We start from the raw sequence: 17,718 nt of genomic DNA on the forward strand, positions 1-17,718 counted from the left end.
CAACTGGGGCACTCTCATGCTTTCTGGCAAACTCCAGACGTACTTTCAGATGGTACTTTTTGAGTAACGGCTATCTCTATCTTCCCTTTGGAACACAAACAAAAGAACCCAAACAGGAGTTGCTCTTGCCCCACTTCCAACACCCCTTTTCAATGAGTGTTTGGTTCAGTCCATGAGGTTCGTCTTGTCTCGCAGCTTGCAGTGTCTGACTTTAGCTAACACTGTACTCATGTCTTTCCATATTTCCATATATAATACATAAAATTGAAATTACAGGATAAAAAGGATTGATAATGATCATTTCACATTAGTGACGTATTTGCTAGTTCCATGCATATTCATTAAAATCATGTGTATTTCTGTTCTCAGTAATGGTTTGTATTTATAACTTCTTCAGAACTGGGAATTGGTCATGTTAGGAAACTGGCAAAATACCCATTGAATTGTTGCCTGACAGTTTTTAGATATTATAGTTAAACTGAATTGCAGTGACTTTATCCTTCTTCAGTATTCCCTTTGTACCATCTACAAATCTTCAACATTTGTTTGAGCCATTTTTGAGTCACCCTTGCCCTTATCACTTCTTTCCTTAAAAACATAGATATTACAAAGATCAAAGTGACAAAACTAAACAATTGAGTTGACATATTGGGAGAAATAATACAAAGAAACAGCTAGATTGTGAGCCTGAGGAGTAGAAGAAACAGTAGAACTACCATTAAAAAGAGAGAGCATGAAACTAGGAAAGAAAAATGAGAACACAAAACAGTAGCTCAGGTTCTTTTGGATATGATTTGTTGTTAACAATCATGCTCCTTAGCATATGAAGGCCTTCCTGATAACATCTAACTTTACGCAGTTATGCAGAGCTAGGACAGGGAGTACAATTTCAAACACAACCTTTTTAAAAAAAATTTCAAATTGTGCAAAGGTACAATCAGCTTCCACAATAAAATCACCCACAGGGGATGTAATCTCAGAACGTTTAACACCTAGTACAGCCATGTTAAACTGCAACTCAAATTCCACATTCTTCTTCAACTTTCTCCCAGATGTCAGATATTTGTTATCCTGCAGGATCCTTAAAATTATGTCCTCTGGATATGTGAATCGTAGAATATCCTCGGCTACAAAGCAACTATATGTTTCATGTTCACGAACACCAATGGGGTCTAAATGGAAGTTTTTGTTGTGATATTTTTCTCTCTTTTTTTTAATCCATTTACTGATGGGCAGCAGTAACTTCTCATATGGCCCCTGTTCTGCCATCATCTTATCAGCATCCTTAGCATATTTAACTACAGGTTTCTGCAGCCCTTCCTTGTTACTTTGCCTGTTTTCTGCTGTTATTTTAGACATCTCAGTATCATCAGCTTCCTTAGCACATTTAATGCCAAGATTCTGCTGTGTTTCCTTGTTATTTTCATGCACAATTTCCAATTCACAGTCACCAGTAGAACCAGCAAGACTAGAAGAGGTTGGCTTGTTCTCTTTTAGCAGAGTCTCCTTCTGAATGTTTTCTTTAACCTCGGCTTCTCTTTTATTATTGCTTTTATCTATAGAGAACAAGGTGTCAAGGATTATCTGAGGTATCTTTTTAAATTTCTCATCACCAGTGATATTCAAGAAAGATTTCAGATTTTGGTTGGTGTACAGTTTTTGAGCTTTTTGAGCAGTGAATGAAAAGGCATTCTTCAGGATACTCTTGGCCAGCTGTTCCTTCAACTCACTCATTGCTTTGGGTTCAAACCGCTCTTCTAGACGCTGCATCAATGGGTTCCGTTTGCTTGTAGCATAGGCCTCCAGGTCAGACAGTGTGAATTTACCTGGAGAAAAAGGAGGGAAGATTCACAAAAGGCAACATCAAGAACGAACAGTCCTAAGCATTACCATACAGTGCTAAGTTTTAATGAGGATATTGTTTTATGTGATGGGTGATGGTAGGGATACTACCATATACTCTGTGGCAATACGGATGGAAGTTTACCCAGCAGAGACAGAAAATATAAATTTTCTCATAATTTAGGTTTTTATTATATTTTCCACACAAACACATACCCAAGCTCAAAACAATACAAGAAAGAAAACCAGCTGATACATATTTTACATCAGGTAGTATAACTGAGAGTGCTTATCTCAAACAATTCCAACAATAAATCAAGAGCTTCCTTACTTACCATCCAGAATTGCATTTCCACTCAAATCTAAAGCTTAAGAACTAGAGGAAATCACCATTTATTTTTTTACTTGAAAACACTTTTATACTGCTTAATATTTCAAAAATCTCTAAGCAGTGTGAAGTGTATGGGATCTGCACTATTTTTCAGTCTTCAAAGGGACCCCAGAACAGCTTACAAAGGAGTATTTAAAGCACAGTAAAAATAATAAAAAGGTTAAAACAATGGATCTAAAAGGAATAGAAAAGCAGCATATTGGATATTAAAAATGGGGTTTAAAAAGATCTTCACTGAAAAGTCATTGAACATTGCCAAGAGAGCCCTTTGGGCAAGAGGAATCTAGAGCTGAATAGATGAACCAAAAGTCCCTATCCCCAGTCAAAGATCAGTGAGAGCTCTCTAATACAGATCTGAATAATCTGAAAAACAGTCCTCTGTAGTCTATCACTGTATAATTATACAAATATCTCACATGAATGTTTATTTCCCCAGATTCATTACTGTACTTCTTATTGCCCAGACCTAGGAAAGCACAACCCATTTGCTTAAAAATGGAGAAAAGTTGCTTCCTTATTGTTTGTGCTTCAGAGAGACAAGAATCCCCTACTGCTTTCACTGATAAGGTACATTTCTTCCATCTGTTTGGTGGGTTTGGATTTTGGATTTTTTTTCAGGTGCTTTATTCTGTGGTTTTATTGTATTGTGTTTTATACAATTACAATTAATACCACTACATACAATTTTAAAATTGGCATGAGGGTTTGCCTATCCACAAAGCTGGAACACCCAAATGCCAGTCATATTTTGTAAGCATAAATCCAGTTACCTGTTCAGCCCAGTGTCCTAGAATCATTAAGTTGGAAGGGACCTATAAGGCCATCCAGTCCACCCCCCTGTTCAATGTAGGAATCCAAATTAAAGCACACCCAACATGGGTAATTAGGTAATTAGTTCCATTGTCATACCGCTCTAACAGTTAGGATGTTTTTCCTGATGTTCAGCCAACATCTGGCTTCCTGTAACTTGAGCCATGTCCCACACTCTGGGTTGATCGAGCAGAGATCCTGACCCTCCCCTGTGTGGCAAAATTTCAAGTACTTGAACACTGCTATCATATCACCCCTCAGTCTTCTCTTCTCAAGGCTAAACATGCCCAGTTCTTTGTCTCTCCGCAGAGCTTTGTTTACAGACCCCTGATCATCCTTGTTGCCCTCCTCTGAACCTGTTCTAGTTTGCCTGCATCCTTCTTAAAGTGTGGTATCCAGAATTGGACGTAGTACTCAAGATGAGGCCTAACAAATGCCAAATAGAGGGGAACCAATACTTCACGCGATTTGGAAACTATACTTCTGTTAATGCAGCCTAAAATAGCATTTGTCTTTTTTACAGCCACATCACATTGTTGGCTCATATTCAGCTTGTGATCAACAACAATCCCAAGATCCTTCTCACATGTGGTATTGCTGAGCCAAGTATCCCCCATCTGTGTATTTGGTTTCTTTTTCCTAGGTGTAGAACTTTGCAATTATCCCTGTTAAATTTCATTCTGTTGTTTTCAGCCCAATACTCCAGCCTATCTAGATCCCTTTGAATTTTGTTTCTGTCTTCCAAGGTATTAACTATCCCTCCCAATTTTGTATCATCTGCAAATTTGATAAAGATTCCCTGCCTTCACTCTCCCACTTACATCCACAAGGGGGCAAGATCGGGCTGAAGCCAATTAAAATTCCAGTCTGCAGCAGAGTCCACATCTGCATCTGCTGTGCTTTACCCTCTGCTTTAATTTTGGTTTTAATGCTGTACCTTTGTTGTTAGGCAATCTGGGCTTGTGAGAGGAAGGGAAGGATACTAGAAATAAGAAATTCATCATCATCAAAATTCATAGGAGAATGGGAGAGGTCTGTATTGCAATATTAATTATCCATAGCTATCATTAATTATTATTAACACTTAAAACACCTAAAACTTTGTAAATGCTGTACATATATTCAAAGACAAAAATAGTCCCTGCTTGTGGGCTCACACAAACAGAGAATGCTGTTTGATCTGTTAGTGGATGCTGCTCTTTCCAATGCTGCAATGTAAACCTTTTGGCCACCAAAAGGGCCCAAAGGAGTTAGGTCCAGTGATCAGCTGACAGACCCCACAATGCTGGGATATTGTTCAATAGTGAGATGAAAACATTATTGAAAACAAGATAAAGGCAGACATAAACCTCGTATCAGAAGGGTGCAACACAGGGGCATTCAAACATCACATGTACCGGGAACCCCTCCTCCACCTTGCACTGAGGTTGTGCTGCTATGCTGCCCCATATGTACTTAACCAATGAAAGGGGAAGGAAAATTAGGTGGGGGAACATTAATCCAGGGTGCAATAAAACATCAAGTCATTCAAACTCCTTGAAAATGGGTGGAAACACAATTTTAGTGATAGAATGTTCAGTGCTTGATCATTCAGAACATCATCTTGGCCTTTTGAGTTAACAATTACATACCACACGATGGCAGATCACTGAGTTTTTGTCACTCTGCTGGGCCACATCCCATCTCATCATTTTCACTTTCCTTCTTTTCTGCATACCGTAATTATTGCAAAAATATGAATAGGAAAACAAAACTGCATTAAAAGACTATGCAAAATTAAATATTCAACAGTATGGATACTTACAATATAGAAAGGCATGTGTATATATATTACACAGATATATATCAGGGCTGGGGAATTTAAGGCCACCCAGAGATTGTCCAGCTCTCATCAGCCCCAACCACCAGAGCAAGACCGAGAAAAGCCATAAAAGTCTGTCTTCTGCAGTAAGTAGACTGGAAAGGGGAGTGCTCTCATCCAAACTTGCGGTGGCGTGGTCCTGTCTCCTGGAATGAGTGGGAGGAGCAACCTAGTCAAGGATATCCTCCTCCATTGTAGGAAAATGGAAGCGTTGGCTTGCAGCCCTTAAACATTCACCGTGAAGGCAGCCCAAAATTTAACATTAGCTTCTCAAACATTGTCCCTCAGCCTTTCCCCATAGATACGGCCTTAGAGGTGAAAGGTTTTCTGAGGTCAGCTGCCTTCAATCACCAAACCACAAAAGGAACCTGCTGGTCAATGTACTGATCACTGCAGGTGGCACTGCCCAAATCAATGACTAGTACCAAACTCCCATGCTAGTTGGCACCTCTTCCTAAATATGTATTGCCCACCTACCCCTATTGCTGGCTTAGTGCAATATTGTTATGAGAAGCAGTCATCTGGAAGTTACCCAACAGCACTCAACTTACTCCTCTCTTTATCACCAGAGAGTCTATGAGCAAGATCTTTCCTGGGAATGGCATCCAGTATCTCCATAAGCATTGCCATGTGTTCTGGAGAATGATAGTGCTTGAGTAAATCAAACAACTTGTTCGCATCAAGGTTCTTGAGCTCAGCTGATGGGATGGTTCTCCCAGACAATTCTTTAGTATTCAGTATATGCGCAACTCTCTGAAGATTAGTCTCGTTCAGTTCCATCAGGACTTCCATGATGCGTGTCTCTGTCATAATGCTTAAGATGCCCCTGCTGAGAAATCTATACAGTCCTATACAGAGAGAGAGAGAGAGAGAGGAATTAAGGAGGGAAAAAAGACAGAACTCACAGCTAGGTGAATTCACATACACAAAGGCTGTCATGGCTAAATGTAGTACACATGGGGTAGAAGAAGAAACGGGGAATGTATCCCAACTTTCCTGAGGGTGCTATGTATAGGAAAAAGTCTTTGTTTAATTTCAGTGGAGCAGAGATGATACATTTCAGACTTACTGTCATCATTTGGGGAAAATGGACATTGTGCTAAAATATAAGAGACACATGCAAATGTATACCTGTCCTGTGGCTGCTCCACTAAGTTAACATTCAATTTTTTTTTTTGCTTTGGGCTATCGTATTTCAGTATCACAAGCCAAGGCATGAACAAGCCCTTTGCCTGCACACAGAAAGCCCATTTGTTCCTCCCTGTGCAGTGTGATCAGTCAAACCAGGAAATCTCTAATTACACATAGTCGCTTGTTCCATCTGAACACAGATCAGCGAGGGTGGAGGGATGAGCACGGGAGAGGAGGTGTGCATATGTGATTGTGTGCACATGCTAGATGGTGTGTGATTGGGTGCTTCTCTGGCACACGCTGCTGGAATGTTGCCCTCCAACAACTTTCCACCAAGGTAATGTGGCTTTCTAGTGTTAAGACACAGAAAGAAAAGTTTTCTCTCTCTTCCCCCACCCCACTATCTTAACCATGCATGATTTTAAAAACTTCTATCATGTCTATGCTCTGTCATCTTTTTCTGGACCAAAAAGCCCCAGAGACATTAGCCTTTTCTTGAATGGAAGGTGCTTTGGTCACCCTTTTCTAGATCAGTGACTACAACATCTATTCATTAATAAGCAAAAAAGCTTGCAGTTTAAAAACGTACCTATAGCCGACAGATATTTCTATCAAACATTAAAAAGCAGGGAAATTGGGCAGCTATAGTGAATGCACCAGGGGAGCAGGCAACTTGACCTCCTCTCTGAGATATTGCCCTACAAATTTGTCAAAATGCAAACACAATTTGAGAATGTCATATTTCATACTGTTACAGATGTTCTTTTTTTAAAAAAAAAAAATGCCCAAATTCTGTGGTGGTTGTTTTTTTTAACTTGAGTTCTTTGCACGGTTTAGGGGTGGCACTGCAGGAGATCAGGCTCTTATGGACAGCTGTGGGGCAGGTAGAAATTAAATGGAATAAGCCTTTTTTGTATGAAAATAAAATTATGTGGAAAGCTTCACCTGTTAACATTCTATCTGTCAGACATCTTATTACTTGTGTGTGCCTCCCTCCCCAGATTTATTTTTTATTTGTGAATGCCATGACCATTGCCATTCCCTCCCCCCATTTATCTTTGCAACAACCCTGTGAGGTAGCTTAGGCTCAGACAATATATGTACATAAGTGGCAGTTGGTAGTTGGTACAGTTGTACACTACAGTTGTAGTTGGTACAGCATTAATAAAGTATAGCCCCTGAAATGCTGAAATGTATTCTGGTGGAGTCCAGTCCTATATATGTCTACCCCAAATTAAGCCTCATTGAGTTAAATGGATATGTATATAGGATTGCAGATTAATTTTTACCCCTGAAAGCAACGCACTATCAGACATAGAATTTAAGAGACATACTTTTCTGGATGTGTTTGAAACAGATGGGTAGGTGGGAAGCAGGGCCGGTTCTAAAGGGCAGCCAGGTTGGGCACTGGCCCGAGGGCCCCGGAGCTACAGGAGCCCCTGAGGGGGCCCCCGCTCCCCTTCCACGATCCGCACCCCCCACTTAACTGTCAGCTGGCTTTTTAGCATTGCCCTTAATGAAGATGGCGGCCGCAGCTTCCCTAAGGTACTGAAGCCACTGCCGCCATCTTAGTTGATGGCAGAGATGTGCCATCAACAAAGATGGTGGTGAAGGCTTCATTCCCCTTAGGGAAACTGTGGCCGCCATCTTCATTAAGGGCAATGGTAAAGACTAGACAGGTAGAGGGGCTGTGGGTGGGGCAAGTGGGGGGCCATGCGCGTGTGCATACGTGCATGCATGCACACCCACCCACCGGGGGGCGAGGGCAAGCTGCTGCCCAAGGGCCCCCACATGCCTGGAGCCGGCCCTGGTGGGAAGGGCGTTGTATTAATCGAATTGCGTCTTAAACACAGTGCCCTCCAGATGTTGTTGGACTACAACTCCCATCAGTCTCAGATAACATAACAACGCTGAAGTTGGTTCCTAGTTCCCAGTTCCTTGTTTGCTTGAAAGTTCAAAACACTAAAAAAAGACAAGTTCACAGCTACAATAACTCCAAGCCAAAGTTAACATATCTCTGAACCCCAAAATATATGTTAGGGTACCACATATCATATATCACTGTGATCTGGGGACTCTCACCGTCAAGAATAACAACAAATTTATTCAATCAAAATTATCAGGCTTCTGAAATGCTCATAAATGCATAATGATGTCATAAAATCATTAAAAAAAAGTAACTGGGTGTGCCCACCCCACAATCTGTTCTGAGCCAGGACACCTCATACACCCCAGGGAAGGGGAGGGTGTCCTCTACGAGATGCCAGTGTGTCCTGCCTGGCCCAGGGCTTTTGCTGGGTGCAGGTCAGGTAAGGGCATCTATGCACAACCCAAAGCGACAAAAATATGCAGAAAATAAGAAACTTGGGGTGCCCACCCAAAAATCTGCACTGTGCCAGGCAGGAGTGTAGTGGCAAATTCAGAAGTGCAGGGTCCCTTCATGATAGTCTCAGCCACAGCCAGACCCCCGTCCCTCCTTATTTTGCTTCTGAGTTGAGAATGAGGTCCTTGTTAATGCCTTCTCCCACAACAACTGATGTCCCTAGGAGATGATCAGTATGAAAGGGGAGAGTATTAGCTACTGAAAAGAGTCTTCTCAGTGGGTGACTTGCCTCCTTTCATGCCTATCAGCTCATATGATGCTGGAGACATAGGAACACTGTTCCCAAAAAAGTAAGGGCTCTAGGACTCCCTGAGCCCCTGGACAACTATACCCCTGCTGCCAGGACAAATCATACATCCCAGGAAGGGGGAGGGTGGCCTCTACAAGATACCAGTACTTCCCACCTGGCCTATAGTTTCTGCTGGGTGCAGGGCACTCATAAGGCGAAAGATTTATACGATATGAAGAGAAACCAGAGCATGGGGCACTCATAAGTTCATCTGTGCAGAACTAAAATAATGAAAAGTAAAGAAAAGTATGTAATTTGGGGTGACCACTCCAAAATCTGCTGTGGGCCATGAAACATCATGCACCTGAGCGAAGGGGAGAGTGTCCTCAACGAGATGCCACTGCATCCTGCCTAGAATGGATTTTCTTGTGGACGCACGAAACGGTTATGTGCATCTATGCTCAACAAGCAATGTAGAAGGTGTAGAAGGAACTGTGGGTTCCCACCCCAAAACATGCTTTGGGCACTACAAGTCATACATCCATGCATGCAGGAAAGGGTTCCCACCCAGTTCAGAGCTTCTTTTGTATGTATGGTACAGACAAGGGTATATATGTATTAGAAAAATAGCAAATATGTAGAGGAAATAAAATAAGAAACTGGAGTGCCCATCCTAAAAGATGATTTGGGGTACCACATATCATACTTCCATACATCTGGGAGAGTATGTTCTATGAGATGCCATCCATGCATACTTAGAGTGTATCTATGAAATTACATCTTCTTCAAGAAATCATTGTTTGTTGACCATGCCACAAGTCCTTCTGTCACCAACATCAGTGGCTTTTAAAAATAATAATTGAGCTATTACAAAGTAAATAACAGGGAAGACCAATACATTTTTTAAAAAATCCACATAGATCATAAGCACTGGCTGTAAGTGTCTTGGCCCAGAGAAGATTTTGTGGTGAAAACCCCTGGATATTTATTCTTTGCTTTGCTTTTTGTCTCTTTTGGTTGTGCGTAGATGCCCTTATACATGCCCTGAATCCAACAAAAACTCTGGGCCAGGTGGGAAGCATTGTCATCTTGTAGAAGATATCCTCCCCTTTCCTGGGGTGTATGATTTGTCCTGGTCCAGAGCAGATTGTGGGGTGGGCACCCTCCGTTTCTTAATTTTTCTGCATCTTTTTGTCCGTTTTGGTTGTGCACAGATGCCCTTATCCCTGCCCTGTGCCCAGCAAGAGTTGAGGGCCAGGCAGGAGGTACTGGCATCTTGAGAGGACACCCTCCCCTTTCCTGGGGTGTATGATTTGCCCTGGCCCAGAGCATATTTTGGGGTAGGCACCCTCAATTACTTATTTTTTATGATTTTATGACATCATTATGCATTTATGAGCATTTCAGAAGCCTGATAATTTTGATTGAATAAATTTGTTGTTATTCTTGCCAGGGAGTCCCCAGATCACAGTGATACCCCAACATATATTTTCGGGTTCAGAGACATGTTAACTTTCCTATGGAGTTGCTGTAGCCATGAACATTTCTTGTTTTTTAGTGTTTTGAACTTTCAAGCAAATAAGGAACTGGGAACTAGGAACCAACTGCAGCGTCGTGACAACATAACCAATTATCGGGGATGATGGAAATTGTAGTCCTACAACATCTGGAGGGCACCACATTGGCTATCCCTGATCTGTAAGGACCCAGAAGTAACTTTTGTTGTTTGTTGTAATACATACAAGAACATAAGAGCCTGCTGGATCCAACCAGTTGCTCATCTAGCCTAGCATCCTGTTCTCACAGTGGCCAATCAGATGCCCTAAATGGAAGCCCATAAGCAGGACCTGAGTGCACGAGCAGCACTCTCCTCACTTGTATTTCCAGCAACTGATATTCAGAAGCATCCTGTCTCTGACAGTGGAAGTAGAACATAGCCATCATTGCTAGGTGCCGCTGATAGCTTTATCCTCCATGAATTTGTCTAATCCTCTTTTAAAGCCATCCAAGTTGGTGCTCATCACTGCTTCTTGTGGTAGTAAATTCCATAGTTTCATTATATGCTGGGCAAGACCACATTTTTAATTGCAGGAGAAGGAATAAAGTTTATGCTGGTGGGTTACTTTTGATATGCGCATTTTCTGTTTACCTACGTTATGTCTCTTAAGTTCTGCTACTGACAGTTCAATTGTGCATACATGGCTACCCAATGAGTTCAATGGGACTTACTTCCTGGTAAGTAAGTACAGGATTAAGTTACCTCTAAGTTATACTGTTGACAAAAAAAATTACAATGGCAACTAGTAAAGTACTAAAGTTTGCATTTTTCTTTGATGATAAGGGATTGCCATATTGATCAAAATGTGTTTTAGTTGAAAGAGGTGCTGTGTTGTGTTTTGCAGCATAACACAGGCATGCCTTCAAGTGCCGCAGTAGAACGCCTGTTCAGAACTGGTGGCAACGTAATCTGTAAAAAGACATTCCTTGTCTGACGTGCTCTTTGAGCATCCTGTTCTTTTGAGACATAACAGAAATGTATTGTAAAAGCATCATTTCAAGTGTAAAATTTGATTTCAAGTGAATTATATGTGTGTTGGGGGTATCATCATTGCTGGGGGTGGGGTGGGGTATGTAAGATTCTGTTACGCCATTCTGTTAAATCTTACAGATAAAAAAAATTATTCTACTACCCTCTGTGTGTGTGTCCTTATATTTAATGTTGTTTTAGGCTACTTAGATGCGCAGCAGCCAAGGCCAGCACTTTATAGGCAATTTTTTAGAAAGTAACTAAAATGTAATTGCAGTGATTACTTTTGAGTAAAAGTGAAGTAATCAGTTACTTTCAGAGCAATTGCAATTTTAACGGTAATTACTACTTTTTGGGCCATGTAACTGTAATTTATTACTTTTTAAAAGTAATCTTCCAAGCTCTGAATATCTGTGTGTTATAGGTACGTGAAAACCCTATTCATAGGGTTGCTGTAAGTCGGAATCGACTTCCTTCATAGGTACGTTCTTAACCTGCAAGTTTTTTGCCTTTCGGTGAATTTCTCAGCTTTTTAATCTGGGAGGTAAGAAATGGGATCCTGTGCAAGTTTGCTGAGAATGGATTGATTATTTACATGCTTATTGAGTTCAGTGGGATTTACTCCCCTGCAATCATGCTTAGGATAGGAGAAACTGACCACATGGGATGGAGAGGGGAGAAGGCAGGACAGGAGGGCAGGTTTGATCATTTGCATGTTTATTTAGTTCAGTGGGATTTACCCCCGTGCAATCATGCTTAGGATAGGTAAAGCTGAGAATTGCTAGGAGATTCCCTGTTCCCCTCACAGAGCTTCAGTCAGAGCAGCTGACTGTTAAACCACTCTGGCCACTGGAGCTCTGTCAGGGAAATAAGAATCTCCTCTCAGCTCCCTTCACAAACTACACTTCCCAGGATTCTTTGGGGTAAGCCATGACTGTCTAAAGTGAAATAAAGGTCTGGTGTGGGTGTGGCCCCCTGATTAGCCAGGCCAAGCAGCTGTGAGTCTGGCTTTTAGAACACTAGCAGTCGGTTCTTACTGAGCATGCCCAACATTATCATTCAGTTCACTGTAAAATTTCTTAAATTAATTAAAAACCTGCCAGGCATTTTTTTTAACTTTTAAACTGCAGAAGATGAAGGTCAGAGTATGGGGCATGGTCAGTAACAGGATTACAGGTAGTCAGTGTACATGGCTGATTTTTAATTAATTTCAACAAATTATGAGAACACTGACAGAAAAAAGTCCAAAATGGGACTAGGTTTTCCCCCTCTTTTTACACTTTGAATTCTCAATTCTCTCTGTTTTGTGCATCACCATGAAAATTTAGAGCGTTATTAAGCAAGCGTTTCTGAGTTCAGGAATATACGTTTTGTAAGGTTTTGTTTTGAAATGAACTTATGGGACGCATCAGAATGGCATGGGGGGTATTTTCAATTTAACATTGTGGAATGTGAAAAATCCATGCTGACTATAGTATACAGCCACTCTTGTGGCTGTATTTTTTTTTTAAGATGGAGCCACAAGAGCTGTACAAAGAATTCCAAACATTGCACAGTAGGCTTATGTAACAGCAGTTCTCACCAACTGCTGTCCTAACATCTACCATGGACTGTGCCCATTTTACCACCCTACACAATGAATTAATGTTTACATTGAACTATACAATACCTTTCCAGATTTTCTTGCCTGAAAAGTCTTCGCTAGTTCAGATCCTATCATTACATATCCTTACCCTTGTACCATATTCCTTCCCCCAAAACTGCCAATTTATTTCATCCCTGTTCTCTTTACATTCACATCATCCACCTATGACAGGCTTTCTCTCTTAACTCTTTCCTTTTTATTCCCAAGTTATTTCCTTCACCACTTCCTCTGGGCCTTCACTTCAGGTCAGTTATTATTAAATTGCACCCATCACAATACAGATCCTTGGGGGAATCCTTTTCATCCCTCCATGGAGTAAACTGGCCACTTACTCCTACCCTTTATTAAGCTCTTGAGATTCCATCATTTTTTTTAGGGGAGACTTCAGGCATTATTTGGCCACTATTACTGTGGATGGAGAAATATATCTAGACGCCAGTAGGTGTCAGACATACTCCATCAATTGTCAATGGATAAGGAGGAGGCGGCAGCAGCAGATTCTGTACTTAGGCAACCAGAGGTCCTTACTACTAGTAAGGCTAAAAGTGTCTCAAAGTTCCTTGAATTGAACAGCAGATGCAGGAGGCCCAATCAGACTGACTGTGGGAAGTAGAAGAAGTTTTACCCTTCCCTCCCTACCCTGGTCCTGACAAATCCTTCCAGCTGGTATTTACGTCAGGAGTGAAGTTCCTATTAGTGTCAATGGGAGCTCCCTTCCTAAGGTAATAAGAACATAAGAAGGCTCCTGCTGAATCAGACCAAAGGCCCAGCTAGTCCAGCATCCTGTTCTCAGAGTGGCTAATTAGATGCCCTAAGGGAAATCCACAAGCAGGACCTGAGCACAACAGCGCTCTCCTCTCCTGCTGTTTCCAGCAAGAATATGCAGAATGCTGGTATTCAGACACATACTGCCTTTGGCAGGAGGTAAGACATCACAGCTCTCTTTATGCAAATAGCAGCAGGGTGGTGGTGAACTCTGGGACCACACCAAGGGAGGATGAGTTCTTCCCTACCCTGATGTGGGGGCGGTCTTACGACTACCATGTGCATTCCACAAACAATTCACACAACTTGAAGAGACACACATTTAGCCTCACCTGTAGTTTGGTCCAGAGTTCACCACTAGCAGCAGATATCAGAAAGATGCAGCAAAAAAAGGTATGTTGCCAAAAGTGTACCAGAAACCACTTCACTATGACTTACTCACCAAGCCCACAAAGTGCTAACAGCTCTGAAAAAAAGCAAAACCAAAGAGTGAAATCCAATAAGAAAAAATGAAATACAGATAGCAAACCAAACCAACCACAAAGTGGTTTTGTAGCTTCAAAAAGAAAATCCATGGAAGGATTATTCATTACCTCCCACACACACCTTTCTGTTCTTCTGCCTATTTGCCCCCATATTTCGTTTCAGCTTTCCACAGAAGCCAAGCAAATTTTATGCAGGTTGTTCAAGCTCATAGCTCTTGCTCTGAACCCCCACAGAAGGAATAGTATTGGTAGGAAACAAGCTTTTAAACAGCCCAGAGCACTAAGAATACGTACTTTGAGCAATACTCAGAGCACCCTTAACAAGGCAACACTTAGCAAAGATAAGCCCCACTACAGAGGACATCTGCAGAAATAATTGGGGGGGAGGGGGTCTATTGGACTGTAATTAGGTCAGTGGCCTGACTGTCTGCAGTCTTTCCATTGACACTCTGCACCACTATATGCAAATTTAATTTGAACCAAGTTACTTTAAAAAAAAGAAAGAAAAAACTCAATCCAATTTTAAAAAATATCATCAGTTTTTATCCACCCTGTTCTATGATGAGCTCCCAAAACCCACTATATCTACTTCCACCTTTCCAGTTTCTACACCCTTTTCACCTCTCCCATCATTCCCTCCAATAGTCAACTTGGTTAGTCAAACTTCTTATCAATTTGGAAATAAAATGGAGACACCTAAAATTATGGCAGCTGTTTCTACAAAGTTGGGGACTTCCTAAGTGCATGGAAACATTTAAGATTATAATAATGAGAAAAATAAAACTGAACACACACCAGGTCTAACAGGAACCTTCTTAACTTTCAGGATATCTGGAATATTAAAGTGGCAGTCTGAAGTGTCAGTTGAGGGATGGGGGAAGAAAAGGAATTGGCCTACTTAAGCCCCTAATGTGTTTTCCATTCCTCACTCCAGGAACCCCCCTCCTTCCTGCACCTGAACAGCTCTACAAGGCGTGTCTTCCATGCTGGCTGGAACAATCAAAAGGAGCACTTATCTTAAATAGCAGGGAATACATTGCAACATCAGAGTTACATGTATACATGTTAATATATATATGACACAATTTAGTTATGTTCTTGAAAAGGAAGAACTGTAAATCAGTGTTAGAAGATGACAGGTTCAATCCTCAGCACCTAAAGGCAGAGTTGGGGATGCCCTCTCTCTGAAATCCTGGACAGCAGCTGCCAGTCAGTGCAGAAAATGTTGATAGACCAAATTGATTTAACTTGGTACAAGGCAACTTCCTGTGTTTTCAATATTTGTTGATTTTATCTGTGTATTACAAATAATTATTTTATATTGTTTAATTTACACCACTGAAAGTTTTTTTTGTAATTGCTTTATTCCTCCTCCCAAACAAATTTCCTCACCTTACATATTACCTGAAGGTAGATTCAAGATATATTTTAAAAGAGGATAGGGGCCCAGTCCAGGATTTAGCTGTGATCTGGACTGAGCACTACTCAGAACTTGGACAGAGAAACTTTTTCTCCCTCTCTCATAACACTATAAATCCTGGGCATCTAATGAAGCTGAATGTTGGAGGATTTTTATGCAGTGCATAGTTAAGCTATGGAATTTACTCCCGCAAGAGGCAGTGATGGCCACTTCTTGAATGTACTTTAAAGAAGACTAAACAAATACATGGAGGATAAGGCTATCAAAGGCTACTAGCCATGATATGCCTCTGTATACTACAGGGGTATAGTCATCAGGGGTCTTAGACCTCTTACTTTTTTAGGAGCAGGGTCCCTATTTCTCTAGCATCCTATAAGCCAATCAACATGAAATGGGAGTGTGTTGGCCACTGAGAAGAGTCTTCTGACATGCTTCCTTGTCTTTTCCTGCTGATCAGAGCCAATCAGAGTGAAAGGAAGTGATTCAGTCACTGAGAAGACTCTTCTCAGTAGCTAAAACACTCACATTTCCTGCTGATTAGCTCCTAGGGTCATCTACTGTTGTGGGAGAAAGCATTCGCAAGGAACTCATTCTTAACCCAGGAGCAAAACAAAAAGGGAGGGGGTTGGCTTCAACTGTCATGAAGAGCCCCTGTACTTCTGAATTTGCCACTACACTACTGAATAGCAGTTGCTCAAAATCACAAGTGGGGAGAGTGCTTGTGGAATCCCATAAGCATCTGGTTGGTCACTGTGAGAACAAGGTGCTGGACTAGATGGGCCACTGGCCTGATCCAGCAGGCTCTTCTTATGTTCGCAGTTGGATTGATGTTGTAGCAGGCAGGCGGGAAAGTTAAGTTCCCGGCTAACCCAGCCAGCCCAGGCAACCGGTTGGCCCACCACTCATTTAGAATAGCTTCCATCATCAGATCGTGGCTGCTATTAAAGTGGAGTAGGGCAGGGAAACTAGTGTTTTGTGACCCCTTCCTCTCCCAGTAGGGTTGCCAGGTTCTTGGCCTGAGACTGATCCTGTATCTTTAGGAGAAGAGAAAGTCAGCCAAGTGCAGGTGTTCTTGCAACGCTGTAATTAGAAAAACCACAAGAAGGAATTCTTTCTTCCCCTACACATCTTTTAAAGATACGGAAGACCTCTTGGTTGCCAGGCACGGCCTCCAAGAGGTCTGTATCTTTAAAAGTTGTGCAGGGGGAAGGGAGAATCCCACTTTGTGGTTTTTCCCATTACAGCGTTGCAAGAACACCTGCACTTGGCTGACTTTCTCTTCTCCTAAAGATACAGGATCAGTCTCAGGCCACGAACCTGGCAACCCTATCTCCCAGCCCAACACTGACCTCGGTGCAAAAACGCTTGCTCACATGGAAATAGCGGGGCACTTTCTTCAAGCTCTCCGATGACAGTTTGGGTGGCGATAGCATACACGCACCTCACGTACTCGCCGAAATGTCTGCAGTGGCGGTCTGACAATGCAGTTGATTTGAAGGCTCTTTTGTTACCTGCGCCAGTATCTAGCCAATCACTATGGGGCTGGAGGTCATGTGATGCGAAACTCGGCCGCCTTTGTGGGTACACGCCCTCTTTCCCCCCCCTTCACACACGCGCACACTTTTGAAGGACCTCGTTAAAATCTTCTACTCTCAGTTGGGAATAAGAGCCGGATAAAGGTTTCTCTCAGAACCATCCCCGGTTCCCAGCCGATTTAACGCTTTTTCTTCTTTCACTGTGCCGTATTTTAAGCGAGCCAAATGCTCCCAGACGATTGCAGCCCTTACTGTATTTTTTATATTGTTTTTATTATTTTATTTATCCAATTTATAACCCGCCCTTCTGCCAAGGAGCTCATCATTCTTCAGCTCTAGGAGAAGTAAAATACCACGATAGAGACCCGCGCAAGGCTTTCCGCTTACTTGACTTGAATGCTTTTGCTGTTTACCCTATGCCCCTCCACCCCGAAGGGACAGATCGAAGGAAACTCTTCCCCTGACTGGTGCCAATGTCATTTCACTGTGAGAACTACAACTGAACAGCTGTTTAAAGTGCGGGAAAAAAGGGGGGGCAGTTTCCCTTTCAAAAACGTAGAAAACTGCCTTATATCCAGTTAAACCTGGTCCATCTAGCACAGAATTGTCTTGCAGTGGCTCTCTTGGATTTCAGGTAGGGGACTCTCTCAGCCCTACCTGAAGAGACAGGGGGTTGACCTTCAGCATGAGAAAG

The 17,718-nt window shown here is 41.9% G+C and overlaps 1 protein-coding gene across 1 annotated transcript; it reads right to left on the bottom strand.

Annotated features, from left to right (window-relative positions):
* Positions 1-816: 816 nt before the first annotated feature.
* Positions 817-16,986, bottom strand: LOC133368038 (uncharacterized). The gene is made up of 4 exons (XM_061592120.1): positions 16,863-16,986; positions 5,456-5,752; positions 4,675-4,752; positions 817-1,826 (listed from the first exon to the last, which is right to left on the bottom strand). Exon 4 carries the CDS (start codon positions 1,768-1,770, stop codon positions 817-819), a length of 954 nt encoding a protein of 317 aa, XP_061448104.1. The 5' UTR covers positions 1,771-1,826; positions 4,675-4,752; positions 5,456-5,752; positions 16,863-16,986.
* Between the last annotated feature and the right edge of the window lie 732 nt (positions 16,987-17,718).

The sequence above is a fragment of the Rhineura floridana genome, chromosome 11, assembly GCF_030035675.1.
Source record: "Rhineura floridana isolate rRhiFlo1 chromosome 11, rRhiFlo1.hap2, whole genome shotgun sequence".
Classification (NCBI taxonomy): domain Eukaryota; kingdom Metazoa; phylum Chordata; class Lepidosauria; order Squamata; family Rhineuridae; genus Rhineura; species Rhineura floridana.